Here is a 14,604-nt window from a genome sequence, read left to right as displayed (position 1 = left end):
TTTTGCTAGCAAATTATATTTTTAGAGGGGAGTTGCATAAAAAATAGCTGTATAGGTAAGGTGGTACCAGATTATTCAGGTCATTGTATGGTAGAGGTGATGGAATACTACTCTGTAAGAATCACAGAGCTACTATGGAGGTCTGAGCTGAAGAGTGACCAGAAATACAAGGAAAATTACCTCAGCAGCAGTGGGAAAGATGGATTAGAAGGTGAGGAGGGAGAATGAAGGTGGAAATACTTATTAGGAGGCTAGTGAAGTAGACCAGATACCATGTCTTATTCTTCTTTGTACTCCTATAAACTAATGACTCTTAATCTGTGGTCCGTGAACTTTGTGTTGTTCAATCAATCAGTCATGTCCAATGTGACCTCATGGACCAACTGACCATATGGTTTTCTTGGCAAAGATATTGGTGTGGTTTGTCATTTCCTTTTCCCGGGGATTCAGTGAATCCTGTGGTCCGGCAATCAGGGGTGAAGCGACTTGCCCAGGGTCACATAGCTAGAAAGTGTCTAAGACTGGATTTGAACTCAGGTCTTTCTGACTCCAGGCCCAGTGCTCTATCCACTGAGCTACCAGCTGCTTCATGAACTTAGTTTAAAAAACAACAACAACTTTTTGATAGCTACATTTCAATGTAATTGGTTTCCTTTACATTTCATTTTGTACATTTAAAAACATTATTCTGAGAAAGGCCTATAAGCTTCACCATGGTGACTGTTCAAGGGATCCATGACACAATATTGCCCTTATTCTAGATTCTTAACACTGAGTTTTGTACAATAAATGCTTTTTTTCCATTGAATTGTATCTCATTAAAAGTCAGTCCAACAATTCAAAAATTTTTGTGGAATTAGAAGTTTTTAATAGTAATACGAATGATTATTGACTTAAATCAAGGATTCTAGGATCATAAATTTACAGCTGGAGGGGACCTCAAAGGCCATCTAGCTCAATCCCCTTATTTTACAAAGAACTTGAAACCAAAAGAGAGGAAGTGACTTGTCCAAAGTCACTCAGGTAGTAAGTATCAGAGGCAGGATTAGAGTCCAGGTCCAGAACCAGTATTCTTCTATATCATGATCTTATAGTATTAAATGACTTGGATTGGAACTAGGATGGATCTCAGAATAATGATCCCCCTAGTGTTTTCTCTCACTTTTCCTACTCAATCCCTTGTCTCATCATTGACACTAGAAAGAGTCTTTGAAAAGCCTCCTTCTCCCTGCTTTATGTTATACTGATCCATTTCTTTTGCCATTTTCTCTAGTGGTGTTTCCTTCTCTTGTACCCATATTGGAAAAAATGAATGTGAATCTTTTTTCTAAAGAAATTACGAACTTTCTTGTGAATGCAATGCGACATATCATGGCAGACCGGCAAAAGAACAACAAAAGGGTAGGTCTAACCCTAGAACATATGTATATGTATGTATTTCAGCTTTGCTGAAATTTGGGCCTTAGTAACATCCTTGTCAAAAGATGCATTTTTGTTTGTTTTTTTATAGGATCCTAAGTTTAGAACTAGAAGGAAACTGAGTGTTTATCGAATCCAATTCTCTTATTTTATAGCTGAGGAAACTGAGGCACCAAGAATTTAAGTGATTTGTCCCATGTCACAGTGGTGAAGCCATTCAATAAATGCATTTCAGATCTGGTATTCCGGGTAGTATCCTGTTCAGGTTATGGAGTTGAAAAGAACTGAGGTTCCGTATTCAATTTGGGTGGTCTTATGATGTAAAAGACAGTGTAGTGTGAGGCATGCCTGGGAGTCAAGAGGCCTGGGTTCTGTTCTGCATCCTGCAAATAACTAATTAACTATGTAACCTTGAGCAAGTTTTCTATCTTCTCTGAAGCTATGATTGTGTGTGTGTGTGTGTGTGAGAGAGAGAGAGAGAGAGAGAGAGAGAGAGAGAGTCTACTTCATTGGACTCTGCTGTCAATCAAACCTGACCCTCTCATACTTTACTAGTCAGTAGCATAAAGCAGAGAACAGACAGGAGGCAGAAAGGACTTGAAATTATTAGTCCTGAAAGTCCTTCGGAGTCCCGTCTAGACCTGCTACCAATCCCAGACACATCTTTTTCATAACCAGAGTCTTGGTACAATATCTGGTGTTCTCTACACATATCAAGGTTTTGCATGAGGTGAAGATGGTGAAGATTCTGTTAGGAAAGCTATGCCATACTGGGGCATGACTTGTGAGAACTAGGAAGAATACCTGTATTCCATCCTATTACTGCCATCCAAAATCACTCCTTTAGAGGTTCATTCCTTAGCTGATAGCTTTGTACTATTAATTTTTAAAATTATTTTTTCAATTAATAAGCATTTAATTTTTACCCTCTTCTCTTCACTGGAAAAAAGAAAACTCTTATAATAAACAATCATAGTCAAGAAAATAATCCTCATATTGGCCATGTCCAAAATCATATCTCTTTAGGTACATGGAATCATGGTTGATCATTTTATTGATCAGGGATCTTAAACCTTTGAAAGTTTTTCATTTTTGCAGTGTTTGGTATCATGGTAGAAGTACTTAAACATAGTAGAAATTTTTCTGGTTTTCCTCACTTCACTCTGCATCTGTTCACACAAATCAAATTGTAAATCATCAAAGGCCCATAGTGAAATATTTATTAAGATAATATTTCTAAATCTCAGCATAGTGCCTTAGCACATAGTAGATATTTAATAAATCTGTGTTCTCTTACCCTTTCTCCCCTCTTTCCTTCTGACTGTAAACAAGGAGGCTATTCAAGATCCTCCTGTTGGCTGCATTTTTCTCATTTTTGGATTGCTTTCTCCAGAAAACTGTTGTTGAAATGGGAATTTCTCCACAGGATGTTACTTTTCTTTTTTCTGACCACAAAATTACAAGCATGATACTCATTCTTCATCTCTTGTAACTTGGCCACCCATTATTTGAATGAGTGATGGGCTGTTAACACTTCAGCATGAATTAGTTAATTTGATCTTTTCCAGTGTGAAAGTAGGTTGAGTATATTTTGATAAAGATGTAGAGGAGAGAGTGTAAGGGCATGTGGAGGGCTTAGAGAGGAGCTAGAAGGATACCATGGTTTTGCCTAGAGCCAGCTCTGTGTGGTTAAGTGCTATTAAGGAATGGATGAAGAGAGGACTGCACCAGGGAAAATCTAAATGTGATGTTCGAGGGACAGGGCAAAGAGAGCACCTTCTACTTGTCAAGATTTAGTGAATTCTCAGGTATATCAGATATTGGAAATGTCTAAGAAACATAGGCCTTTTCTTCTACCAGTCTTTTCACAATGAAAGTTTTATGATGGGCTAAAGAAAAAGATGGAGTTCATAGAAAGAATGATGTAGCTTACATGACTTTACTCATTCAACTTCATATTCACTTTTCTGAACCTTTCTCTGTTCCCAGGAGCGAATGGATTTCCTGCAATTAATGATTGATTCCCAGGCCACAAATGACCCTGGATCTAAGGAGAAGAATAACTCTCCAAAGGGTAATGTCTGCATATGAACAGAAATATAAACTCAGTGATGAAATAGTAGTCCATCATAGTCAATTCATGATTTCAAATGAAGTATCATTGATGCAAAATCGAAGACCAAAAGAGTTTTTTTTTCCCAAAGAGTATGGACTCTAGAGTTTGGAGAACTAAATCCTGGCTTTGGATTTATTAGTAGTGAGTTTTGGAAAACTCACTTAACCATTCTGATTCTATGATTTTTGTTTTACTACTCTGTTCCCATTGCAAAAATCCTCACCAGATCATTGTTGTAATGTTGTACTCAGTTGAGTGACATCATACAGCCTCCATCAGCAACCACTAAGATTCAACTTCCAATTCATTTCACCTGTGTCAGATTGGGATTTTACAAGGACTAGGAAGAAACAATAAATTTAACGTGACATTTTGCTTTGATTAGTCAATGATCAAAGCTGCACCCATCCAAGACCCAGAGTGAAATATTTCCATTTGGCTATGAACTTGAGTACTACCTAGGGTTCTGACCATTGCTTTCTCTCACATTTATAACTTGATTCTCTCCCTAAAGCTTTGACTGAAGTGGAGATTGTGGCTCAGGCAGTTACTTTTCTTTTTGCTGGCTATGAAACTACAAGCTCAACCCTCACCTTCATTTCTTATAACTTGGCCACCCATCCTGAAATCCAGAAGAAACTCCATGAGGAGATAGACAGTTATCTACCCAACAAGGTAAAAAGGGCAAGTAATGTTTATTTACTCAATTTAATCAATTAACTCAATTCAATAAACATCTAGTATGCAATAGCTGTTTATTATTGTTTATATATCCAGAATGGAAAAAAAAAATCTGTCTCTCTGTTTCTCTCTGTGTGTCTGTCTGTGTGTCTGTGTGTCTGTGTGTCTGTCTGTCTGTCTCTCTCTCTCTCTCTTTCTCTCTCCTCATAAACACAATGGGAAGAAAAGGTCAGTAGCATAGGAATGGAAGGACACCTTTTCTTCCTCACCCTCTTGCCTTCAAGGCAAGTAATGCCTATGTTTGGCAGTACCTTTGCTACAAACCATAGTCATAGAGAGCTGCCTAAAGCTCTGAGAGGTTAAATAAATTGCTCAGGGTGCCATAGCCAGTATGGGTCAGGTTAGAGACTTGAACTCAGGTCTTTGTAGCTTCAAAATCTATTCTATACCCACTTTGACATGATGCCTCTCAAGCCCAAGTATTCTGTATAACATAGGATTTCCTAAGTCTAGAAATAGATATGTTTATCCTATCAGCAGACAAAAAGAATCAACTAACTCCATCCAATAAACAGTTAGTAACAAAGGATTGTTTATTGTAGACCACTGTGAATTGGGCATGGTGAGCAAAACAAGGAATTACACAGTTTAAGACTATTACTAACCAAGGACTAAGTGATATTACACAACTACAGAAGATATGAACCCACAAAGGGTGGAGGATGATCTAGCATGTGATGGAAATAAAGCCAACTCATTTCTAGAAAAAAAAATTCCCAGAAATTGCTGCCAGAGTGATTGAGGAATCAGCCAAAAATTCTCTTGTGCTCCAAATGGGAGCCACCCAACGCAATGCTATCTGCCATAGCAAATGTACAGTACCAGTGTTGTCTATTTAACCTAAAGCAGTCAAGCCTTACTGATTCAGACCAAGGGTGCAAAATCAATCTGAATGCCTATTTTCCAAGAAGTATTAGTTTTATTCCTTTGCAACATATATAGTAACTGCTAATAGGCTAGCAGTGTTGTCCAGTGAAGGTCCTAGGAGGGAATGTTTAATGACCAGATAATGATTCATGATTAGCACAGCAATTGTAAGTAAATGAGGGCTTCTAAATTACTTGAAAACTGTTTATTCTCTCCAGCCATTTCAAACATTTTCCTTATAAATTCTTTACACCAATCATTTGCGTAGCAACCCATTCCTTCATAGACAGAGGACAGGTAAGCTCTTTGTCCAAAGAATCAAAACCTCCAAATTAGCTGTGTCTGAACTGATGACATTTTAAAGTACAGTTGCTCAAAGCTAGCAAGATGTTGCAAAAACATTTCCTCAAAGCTGATAGATAATTTCAGAATTTTATCATCTCTCCTGCCACAGATATTCTCAATGTTTATCTTTTGACTGAAGGAAAGGACAAGAATGAAAGAATGGTCAATGAATCAGTAGGAGAATTTTGAATGGATGTATGAATTTTGAAAGTCTTATTGGATCCAACTACCATATCCATGATGTGCTATTATAGTCGTACTGAGGTTGGAAGCAGATATCTATTCCAGCAGTGCGAAGATTAGGAATGATCATAAGTTGTTAATTCCTTATGGGCTTGAATTCTATTTTCAAATACTTAGTATCTCCCAAAGCATGAGCCCCAGGTCTGAGCCCATGGTTGGCTCTTGCTTCCTAAATAGTTAGCTGCCATTTATATAGCACTTCAAAGTTTGGAAAATGTTTTGCAAGAGGTATACAATTTTATTATCATTTCAATGTGGGAGGTTGATGCTATTTTTATCCTCACTTTTCAAATGAGGAAACTGGGGAATATAGAGGTTAAGTGTTTTGCTAGTAGATGTCTGAGGCTGGATTTCAACTCAAATCTTCTTGGTACCAAGTCTAGGACTCTTGGGACTGTACCACCTAGCTGCCAAATGAGTCATTATTTATTAAAATAATCAGACTGGATTATTCCCTTGGGTGCCCATCATTGCTTCTAGCATACTGCCTTACATGTAGTAAGCATTTGATAGATATTTACTGATGGATTTCATTTCTGCCAATTTGACTTCTCTCCTTAGGCAGCCCCCACTTATGATACCATCTTCCAGATGGAGTATCTGGACATGGTGGTGAATGAGACACTCAGGCTCTACCCACAGGGGGGACGCATAGAGAGAATCTGTGAGAAAACTGCTGAGATCAATGGGATAATCATTCCCAAGGGGACAGTGGTGATGATCCCTGTCTATGTTCTGCATCATGACCCAGAGTACTGGCCAGAACCTGAAGAGTTCCGTCCTGAAAGGTACGTGAAGGGAAGGCCATGGGTTGGTTAACTTTAGAGGGCCACTTGTTGAGACTGTGAGGAAAAGGTAATCAGGATGCTCCCATGGGACGTGGATCATAGACAGTTAGTCCTAGCATCTCCAGCCAGGGAGCCTTTATGATGTGGGGCCACATACTGTGCATAGAATTTAATTAACTGCATTGAAGAAAATGACAATGAGACTAGCTTTGAGCAGCTATAACACTGGAGTTTATAGCCAGATATTAAAACCAGAGGCATGGGGAGACTGGCCCAGGGCCAGACAAATCAGCAACAAGAAGGATAAATATGTGTTGAAAATAAAATGCAATTTCCCAGCTGTGATTATGAGCAAGTCTTATTCTGGCATCACTGTGGGGTCAAAACCTGGCAAATGAGGCAGGAACCAATGATGGTGTTAGAGACCCTGGCAGCAGGGAGCTGAGCAAGATTTAAAAGCCTCAGGTGTGGGTTGTAGCAGTATTAAGTGTAACTTCGGTGAGGGACAAGCCCTCAAGGTTGGTCAAAGGTCAGTATTTTCTCTGTACAAATTCACAAATTAACAATAATGATGATGATAATACTAAGGATGGGGACTGGACATATGGTTTTATTGGTATAAGGAACTCCCTCTATTAATGCAGGTAGGCATCTTCTCTGAAATTTAACGTCTTAGAGTGCCTAGAGCTTTGAGATGTTAAAAGTCTTGCTCCGTCACATAGGCTGTGCGTGAAAGGAGCAACTTACACCTGGGTCTTCCTGGTTCTGAGGTCAGCTCTCTGTGCACTATGCCATGCTGATAATAATATTATTATTAATTAGCATGGGCTGATTCCCAATCCAGATTTACAAATCTGCCTGTTTCCCACAAACAGAGGTTTTTGTCCAGTGTATTCATAGGGGATAATTAAATAGCACAGCCTGTGTGCACAGCAAATTCTGAAAGAAATTCTGGCCTCTCTTGAAACAGCTGCATCATGACCCAGCTACCTCTGCTTAACAGCCAAGTCTATATACTTAATTCTAACCTAGGTTGGTATTATGACTGGTGGCAATGGCATTGAAAGCCTTTCCTAAGGTATGTAACTAGGGGAACTGTCCTGAACTTTATGGTTCTGAAAAGGGAGACCAGGCAGCTGGAACCGCAGGGAGACAACAAGATTTAGAGAAGGAGGTAGTGCCACCAACTGGTGCTAAGAAAGACCTGAGGTGCTTTTATGTATAGGCAGTCATATTTAAAAGGGTGGTGACAAGAGTCTGCTTTCTGGTTGCTGGGCAACAATGGCTCCATCTCCATTTATACACCTTGCATCCCTTCCCCTTACCTCAAGCTACATGTAGAACCAATGCCTTCTCACCTTCAAGATTGCTCTGATATTCATTTTAACCTAATTTTCCCCTTTTAAAAAAAATCACCATGACTATTCCTGTGTGCAATCACAGAGACTTCCTTTCTAGGAGGGAGAGATTGATGTTTCCTGCTCTCTTCAACAATAATAATCCAGAAAACTTCATGCTTATCTGACCCCAAGAGCCCCTTCTGAATACAATCCATAGTAAAATGTAAAGAATGTTGGGTTTGGAGTAAGAAGATGTGGATTTGAATCGTGGCTCTGTCACTTGCTAGGTGAATGACCTTGGACAAGTCATTTAACTTTGGGGGGGCCTCACTTTCCTCCTCTGTAAAATGAGGTGGTTGGACTAGATGAGCTGTAAGGTCCCTTACAGCTCTGATATTCTATGATCTCCACTCTTAGGCCCTGAAGCCTCCCAAATTCAGAGTCTAGTCTTTCTATAAATGAATGACCACATCAGCTAGTCTTACATATGCTACCTTGGGTGAGCATCATTTCAAGACAGGGTTCTCAGAAAACTTCCATCTCACAGAACATGGGTCTAAGTGTGGTTGATGGATACTCTAAATATGGAGGGAAATGGAAAAGAGAAAGAAGGAACAATAAAGGAAATTTCCATGGAGTTTGGATCCAATTCGAAGGCCAAGTAAGTTTTTACCTTCTCAGCCTTTGTTTTCAACTTATTCTTTGGGATCAGGTTTGATCGAGAAGAAAGAAAATCCATCGACCCATATGTATTCCTTCCCTTTGGAGCTGGTCCTCGGAACTGCATTGGAATGAGGTTTGCAATGCTGACCATGAAGACTGCCCTGGTCATGGTCTTACAGAATTTTACCTTGGAGCCCTGCAAAGAGACCCCGGTGAGAGAAATCTTGATCTCTCTTTGCAAATAGATTTAAGTCAGAATTTCTGGATTTAGTATTCAGTAGGTTAAATCACTATAACTAGTGATGTGTGTTCCTTAAGGGATATAGTTCTCCTATTTTATTTTAGCATATACTCAATTTTTCCCTATTTATTGATGCCTTTTGTTTTATGTTGAATTCATCTGCAAATATACTCCACCATCCAATGAACATTCCTTTGTAGCAAAGATTGAAGGTAGGGAAAAAACAGTTTAGCAAAAACACTGATACATCAATCACATCTGACCATGTATGCAACATTCCATACCTATAGCTCCCCACCTTTCCAGTGGAAGAAGGGGAGTGTTTTTCTCTTGATCAGTATAGTTCCTTACCATTCAGTTGTCTTGTTGTTGGTTGGAAGGGACCCCTGCACCTTATTTCTCCTTTTTATTCTGAATTTTAGGAGCTATTGAGGCTATTGTTAAATGGTCAATAGCAAATCCGCTCCTTGAAAAACTTTAATGGTTCCCCTCTGCCTACTAAACTGAGTCTAAATTACTTGGCCTGACCTTCAAGGCCCTCAATCTGGCATCATTCTATTTTTCTAGACTTATCTCTCACTTCTTCTCTATGCTGCAGTCAAATGTTATTAATCGACATTCCTGAACGCCCTCCTGTGTTTCCCCACCTCTGTGTCTTTGCTTATGCCATCCTTCTTACCTGGAATTCCCTTCTCCTGGCCCCTTGACCTCACCCCATCTGTTGAAATGGCACCAATATTTCAAGGCTTCTTAACCAGTTACCTCCTTTATGAAACCTTCCCTGATATCCACACTCCACCTCACCTACGCACACATACACACATACACAGCTCTCATGGCAAATATCCCATATTGTCTTAGAGCAATGTTTTTATACTTGTCTTATCCTGTGCACTAGATGATAAGCTCTTGATGGAGAGAAGTAGTGATCATCATCTTTTGGGTGCCCCATAAGTACCTAGCATTGTGCCATATGCATAGTAGGCATTTAACTAAATAATCAAATATCTTTCAGAATGAATTGAGTAGAAATTTAGAACTACAGGGGATCTTTATAACCACAGTCATAGATTGTTCCCAGAAAACCTCTTATTCTTTCTTCAGAGCCACCAAGCTGGGCTCTATTGGCTGGAGAGAGCAGTGTTCAAGTCATAGAGGGGTTCAGATCATAGGTGTCAAATACAAGGTCCTTGCAACCCACAGCACTCTTTTTGAATTCCAGATTAGAATGTACTTAAGAAATATTTAACAAAATAAATTATGTGTATATATGTATATATGTGTATATGTACACATACTTGCAAATGTATATGTATACAATATATATGTATATATACCCTGGATTGAAAGGTACCTGGGAAATATTTAGCAAAATAAATAAAAATGCAATAAAGCATAGATCACATTATACCTTGAAAATAAGTCAATATGTAGCCACCAGGTATCCTTATTTGTGGCTTAGTGGCCCTCAGTTTCCTGTCTGAATTGACCACACTGGTTCAGAGATAGAAGGAATCATAGGCAAGGGGGTCATGAAACTCAAATGAGAGGATGGTTGTAAAGCATTTTGCAAACCTTAAAATGCTATGTAAATGCCAGTTGTAGTTTTCATTATTATATGTGCAATATATAATGTATAACAATATATGATTGTCATAATAATCATTATGATTATTGTTATCAGCCTATAGTCACCAGGCTTCCAACCACACACTGCTGATTCAAGCCACATTTATATAGCAATAAAGGAGCATGTTGGGAAATGTTTAATAACTGGGCAGGCATGGGAGGCAGAATGTATGTAAGTTTAGTTTGCATTATTAACATTTTAAGTCTAGACCATCACCAAAACAATAAATCAAGTCCTGATTTGTAGCGATTGCTGATTTCTGAAGTGTTAAGTTCTCATACTGAAAATTTCACAATCCTCAGAGCCAGTGGGAGCTGGCTCCACACATCCTTACCCAGGCCTATCACATACATGCTTTTTCTAATCCCTGGGATGCACAACTTCTTTGACTCTCCCTCTTGGAATCTCTAGATTCTTTCCAGGTTTATCTCAAATGCTTTTCCTACTTGAGGACATTCCTAATACCCCTCCTCATTTTGTTTGTGTTCTCCTCACCACTGAAATCACTTTATGTTTTCTTTCTGTGTGTTCATAAACACACACATAAGAAATTTTCATACATACATATATATATATATATACAGCACTCTCTCCCTCTATATATACACACACACCTCTCTCTATATATACACACATGCACACACATATACACACACATATGTGTCTGAACATGTTTACCTTTCAATAGAATGCAAACTCCTTGAGGGCAGGGACTGTTAAGTTTTGGTCTTTGCATTCCCTAGCTCCTAGCATATCCTAGCATCCCTAGTGCCTTGCATATAGTTGGTAAACATTAATTAAAATTAATTAATAATCAAGTAATTCAGTACATTCCATTTGTTTTCCCCTACAGATTCCCTTGGAGTTAGACACAAGGGGTTTTATGAAGCCCAAAAAGCCAATCATTCTGAAGCTTGTGCCTAGAACAAGATTTGATGCTGAGGAAAAGAAACCAAGAAATTGACGGCATAAAAAGAAGACTCTTCACTCTACCTCACCCTCTCATCACTCCCCCAACCCCTTTCAAAAATTAAAAAGAAAAAGAATAAGGATTGGAAATTTCTATGAAAATGCATATGAAATATATTCTATTTGAGAAGCCATGTGATACAGTCCATAGAATTCTGTGTTCAAATCCTGCCTCTCACACTTACTCGCTATGTGATCACCTACAACTCACAACTCCTCCAAGGTTCAGTTTTCTTACTGTAAAATGGGAATGACAATACCTATAATACACACTTCACAAAGTTTTTGTGAAGTTCAAATGTGGCAATGTATAGATAATTGGTCATTTTTTCACAGTAGCATTAGAAATCACATGACCAAGTCCAGGTGAAGAAAGCCTATCCCAAATTCTGTCTTCAATCTTTGGGTACCTTTCTCTCCATCCTCTCTTTCCCCAAACAATATAAAGACAAAAGTCTATCCAGAATTTTAAGACTTCAACTCTTCCTGTTGGAAACTGTATATTGTGTAGGGTTTTCTGGGTAAGCCATCATATTGTCTGCACAATAAGGACCATTTTATCTCCTCTTTGTCAGTATTTATGCTTTTAATTCAATTCTATTGACTTACTGCTGTCATTAGCCTCTCCAGAACTAGGTAAAATAATAATGGGGAGAATTCTAACCAACTGCTTTAGCCCATCCCATCCCAAAGATCAGTCTAAAAGATGTTAACTTCTAAGGTCTTTATGTTTTTCTATCCAATCTTTTCTTACTTCAACTGTAAATTCCTTCTGGTACACCAAGGGTCTTCTACAGTGCTCAGTGCTCAGCACCTTGAACAGTCTGTATGTTCAATAATATCAGTTAATGCTAATAATGATTAATGCCACCCTCTTTTAATTTGTATTTTGATACTTGATGTGAAAGATAAAAATTACGTTTGTCTATACATCAGACGGCAAGGCTGGGACAAACTCTACCCAGGATTCCAAAAGGATTAAGAGAGACCAGACACAGTAACACTATACAAAGGCAGTCTTTTCTTCAAAGTCTTGGTCCTGGCAGAATGCCACACATGGGAATCCTTTGTGCTTACTTGTGACTCCCTCCACTGAGAATCTTGGTCCTTGAAAGGTCACATGGTAACTCTATAGTGATTTTACTTACCTGGCCAAATGGTTGATAACTGACCCAGATAAATGAAGGGAGAGGAGAAATGGTGAGGCTTCCTTATAACACTACTATAGATGTTTTTCTTTTCACATTTCTACAAAGGAATGTGCTTTTGGAGTTAGAGGACCAGAATTCAAATTCCACCTCTGGTTCTTACCACTTGTATGACCTTGTGCAAATCATTTAAACTTGCTGGGCCTCAGTTTCCTCATTTACAAAATCGAAAGGTTGGGCTATGATCCTATGACTCAAATGAATAAACTTTTTTAGGCTTGTTTTACAGAGGGAGGAGAGCAAGAGGTAGGTAGACCATAAAATTCTTTTCTAAGATATATTACAATAATTTTAAGTAAGTTACCTGCTAATCATAAGAGGTCAGGTTACATAGGCAGCAGCAGATTAAAAAAAACTTATGATAGAGAAAATTAAGACTGGTATCCTGGGAAGATGGTGGAGTAGGTCAGAATTCCTAGGCTCTCCAAATTTCCTCCACAAACAGACAGAAAACAGACACAAAAATGAATGTAGAGCAGCAAAAACAACGGAGTAAAGCAGTTGTCCTCCTAATACATCTTGAGAGGACCTCAGAGAAGATTCCAGGATTTGAGGTTTGGCCTGAGTGAAGTGTAAGGCACCTCCTGGCCACTCCACTGCTTTAATAAACAGTGAGCCCCGTGGAGAATGATGAGTGGGATGTTCTCAGAAAAGCCTGAAGAGACCTGCATGAGCTGATGCAATGTGAAATATACTATGTACAAAGTATTGTATGTAAGATGACCAGCTTTGAATGACTAGCCTATTCTCAGCAAAGCAATGATCCAAGACAACTCTAAAGGACTTACAGTGAAAAATGCTATCCATCCTCAGAGAAAGAATGGATGGTGCCTAAATACAGATTGAAATAGTCTTTTTTTTTAAAACTTTATTTTTCTTGAGGTTTTTTTTTGTTTATTTATATTTTTGGTCTATGTTTTCTTTCACATAATGACTATTATGGAAATGTTTTGCATGACTACACATGTATAATCTAAAAAAAAGTATATTGTTAAGTATAATTTGTACTTCAATCTGACATCATGAAATCAAATGATGGCTGTTTAAAGTTTTCACATAAAAATGTATCTCTTTTTACAATTGGTTAATTTTGTTTTCATAATTTCCTTGGATTTCTTTCATTTGATTTTTAAAATTCATTTCTGGGGCTGCTAGGTGGCACAGTGGATAGAGCACTGACCCTGAAGTCAGGAGGACCTGAGTTCAAATCTGGCCTCAGATCAAACACTTGACACTTACTAGCTGTGTGACCCTGGGCAAGTCACTTAACCCCAATTGATAAAAAATAAATAAATAAATAAATAGATAAATAAAATTCATTTCTAAGTTCTTCCAACAGTTCTTTTTTGGGCTTGTGACCATTTGGTGTTACTCTTTGGGGTGAGATAGGCTTTTTTGACCTCACAATCTTCCTCTGAATATGAACAGAGATCTTCTTTAACACCAAAGTACTTATCTATGGTAGGGTTCTTTTTCCTTTGCTTGCCCATTTTGATTTTTACTTTGTCTTATTTTATTTTTGTCAGCTAATTATTATTATCACTATAATCAAGTTTTAATTCCTAGTTGTAGGTAAAGTTGCCCTAGGCTTCTGATTCTATTTACTGCTTTTATTTTCTTAATTCTGTCATGAGGCTCAACCTCAGGGACTCCTCTCCTCCTCCCTTAAGCCACAGTTATAACTCCATCCATGCTGTTCAGAAAATGTTGTTACTTCCTGTGGTACCACACCAACTGCTGCTCCCCCTCTCCCCCACCACCCTACCCAGAGCTGTAGCCACAGCCTTCCATCATCTGCTCAGCTCTGCCAAGCCCAACCTCCAAAAACAGCAGGAGATCTGGCTTTGAGCCAATTCTGATGAGAGTAAGGTTCACTCACTCCCCCTCACTTCTTCATTCTTCCCTTGAACAGGAAAACCTTTTTCTTGTCTCTTTTATGTGGGATAACTTAGCCCATTCTACCTCTCCGTTTTCCTTTCTCCCAGTACATTCCTCTCTCATCCCTTAATTTTACTTTTTTTTTTTTTTACATAC

The 14,604-nt window shown here is 38.5% G+C and overlaps 1 protein-coding gene across 1 annotated transcript in view; it reads left to right on the top strand.

Annotated features, from left to right (window-relative positions):
* LOC114052495 (cytochrome P450 3A21-like) overlaps positions 1 to 11,496 on the top strand; it is a 54,475-nt gene extending 42,979 nt beyond the window's left edge. Inside the window, exons 8-13 of the mRNA XM_027875144.1 lie at positions 1,274 to 1,401; positions 3,409 to 3,493; positions 4,050 to 4,210; positions 6,293 to 6,519; positions 8,572 to 8,734; positions 11,247 to 11,496. Coding sequence (XP_027730945.1) covers positions 1,274 to 1,401; positions 3,409 to 3,493; positions 4,050 to 4,210; positions 6,293 to 6,519; positions 8,572 to 8,734; positions 11,247 to 11,357 — 875 coding nt within the window. The 3' untranslated portion in view covers positions 11,358 to 11,496. The remainder of the gene's footprint in view (positions 1 to 1,273; positions 1,402 to 3,408; positions 3,494 to 4,049; positions 4,211 to 6,292; positions 6,520 to 8,571; positions 8,735 to 11,246) is intronic.
* Positions 11,497 to 14,604: the final 3,108 nt, after the last annotated feature.

The sequence above is a fragment of the Vombatus ursinus genome, unplaced genomic scaffold (genome assembly GCF_900497805.2).
Source record: "Vombatus ursinus unplaced genomic scaffold, bare-nosed wombat genome assembly UNPS02014807.1, whole genome shotgun sequence".
Lineage (NCBI taxonomy): Eukaryota > Metazoa > Chordata > Mammalia > Diprotodontia > Vombatidae > Vombatus > Vombatus ursinus.
This window is presented reverse-complemented; position numbering and strand designations above follow the sequence as displayed.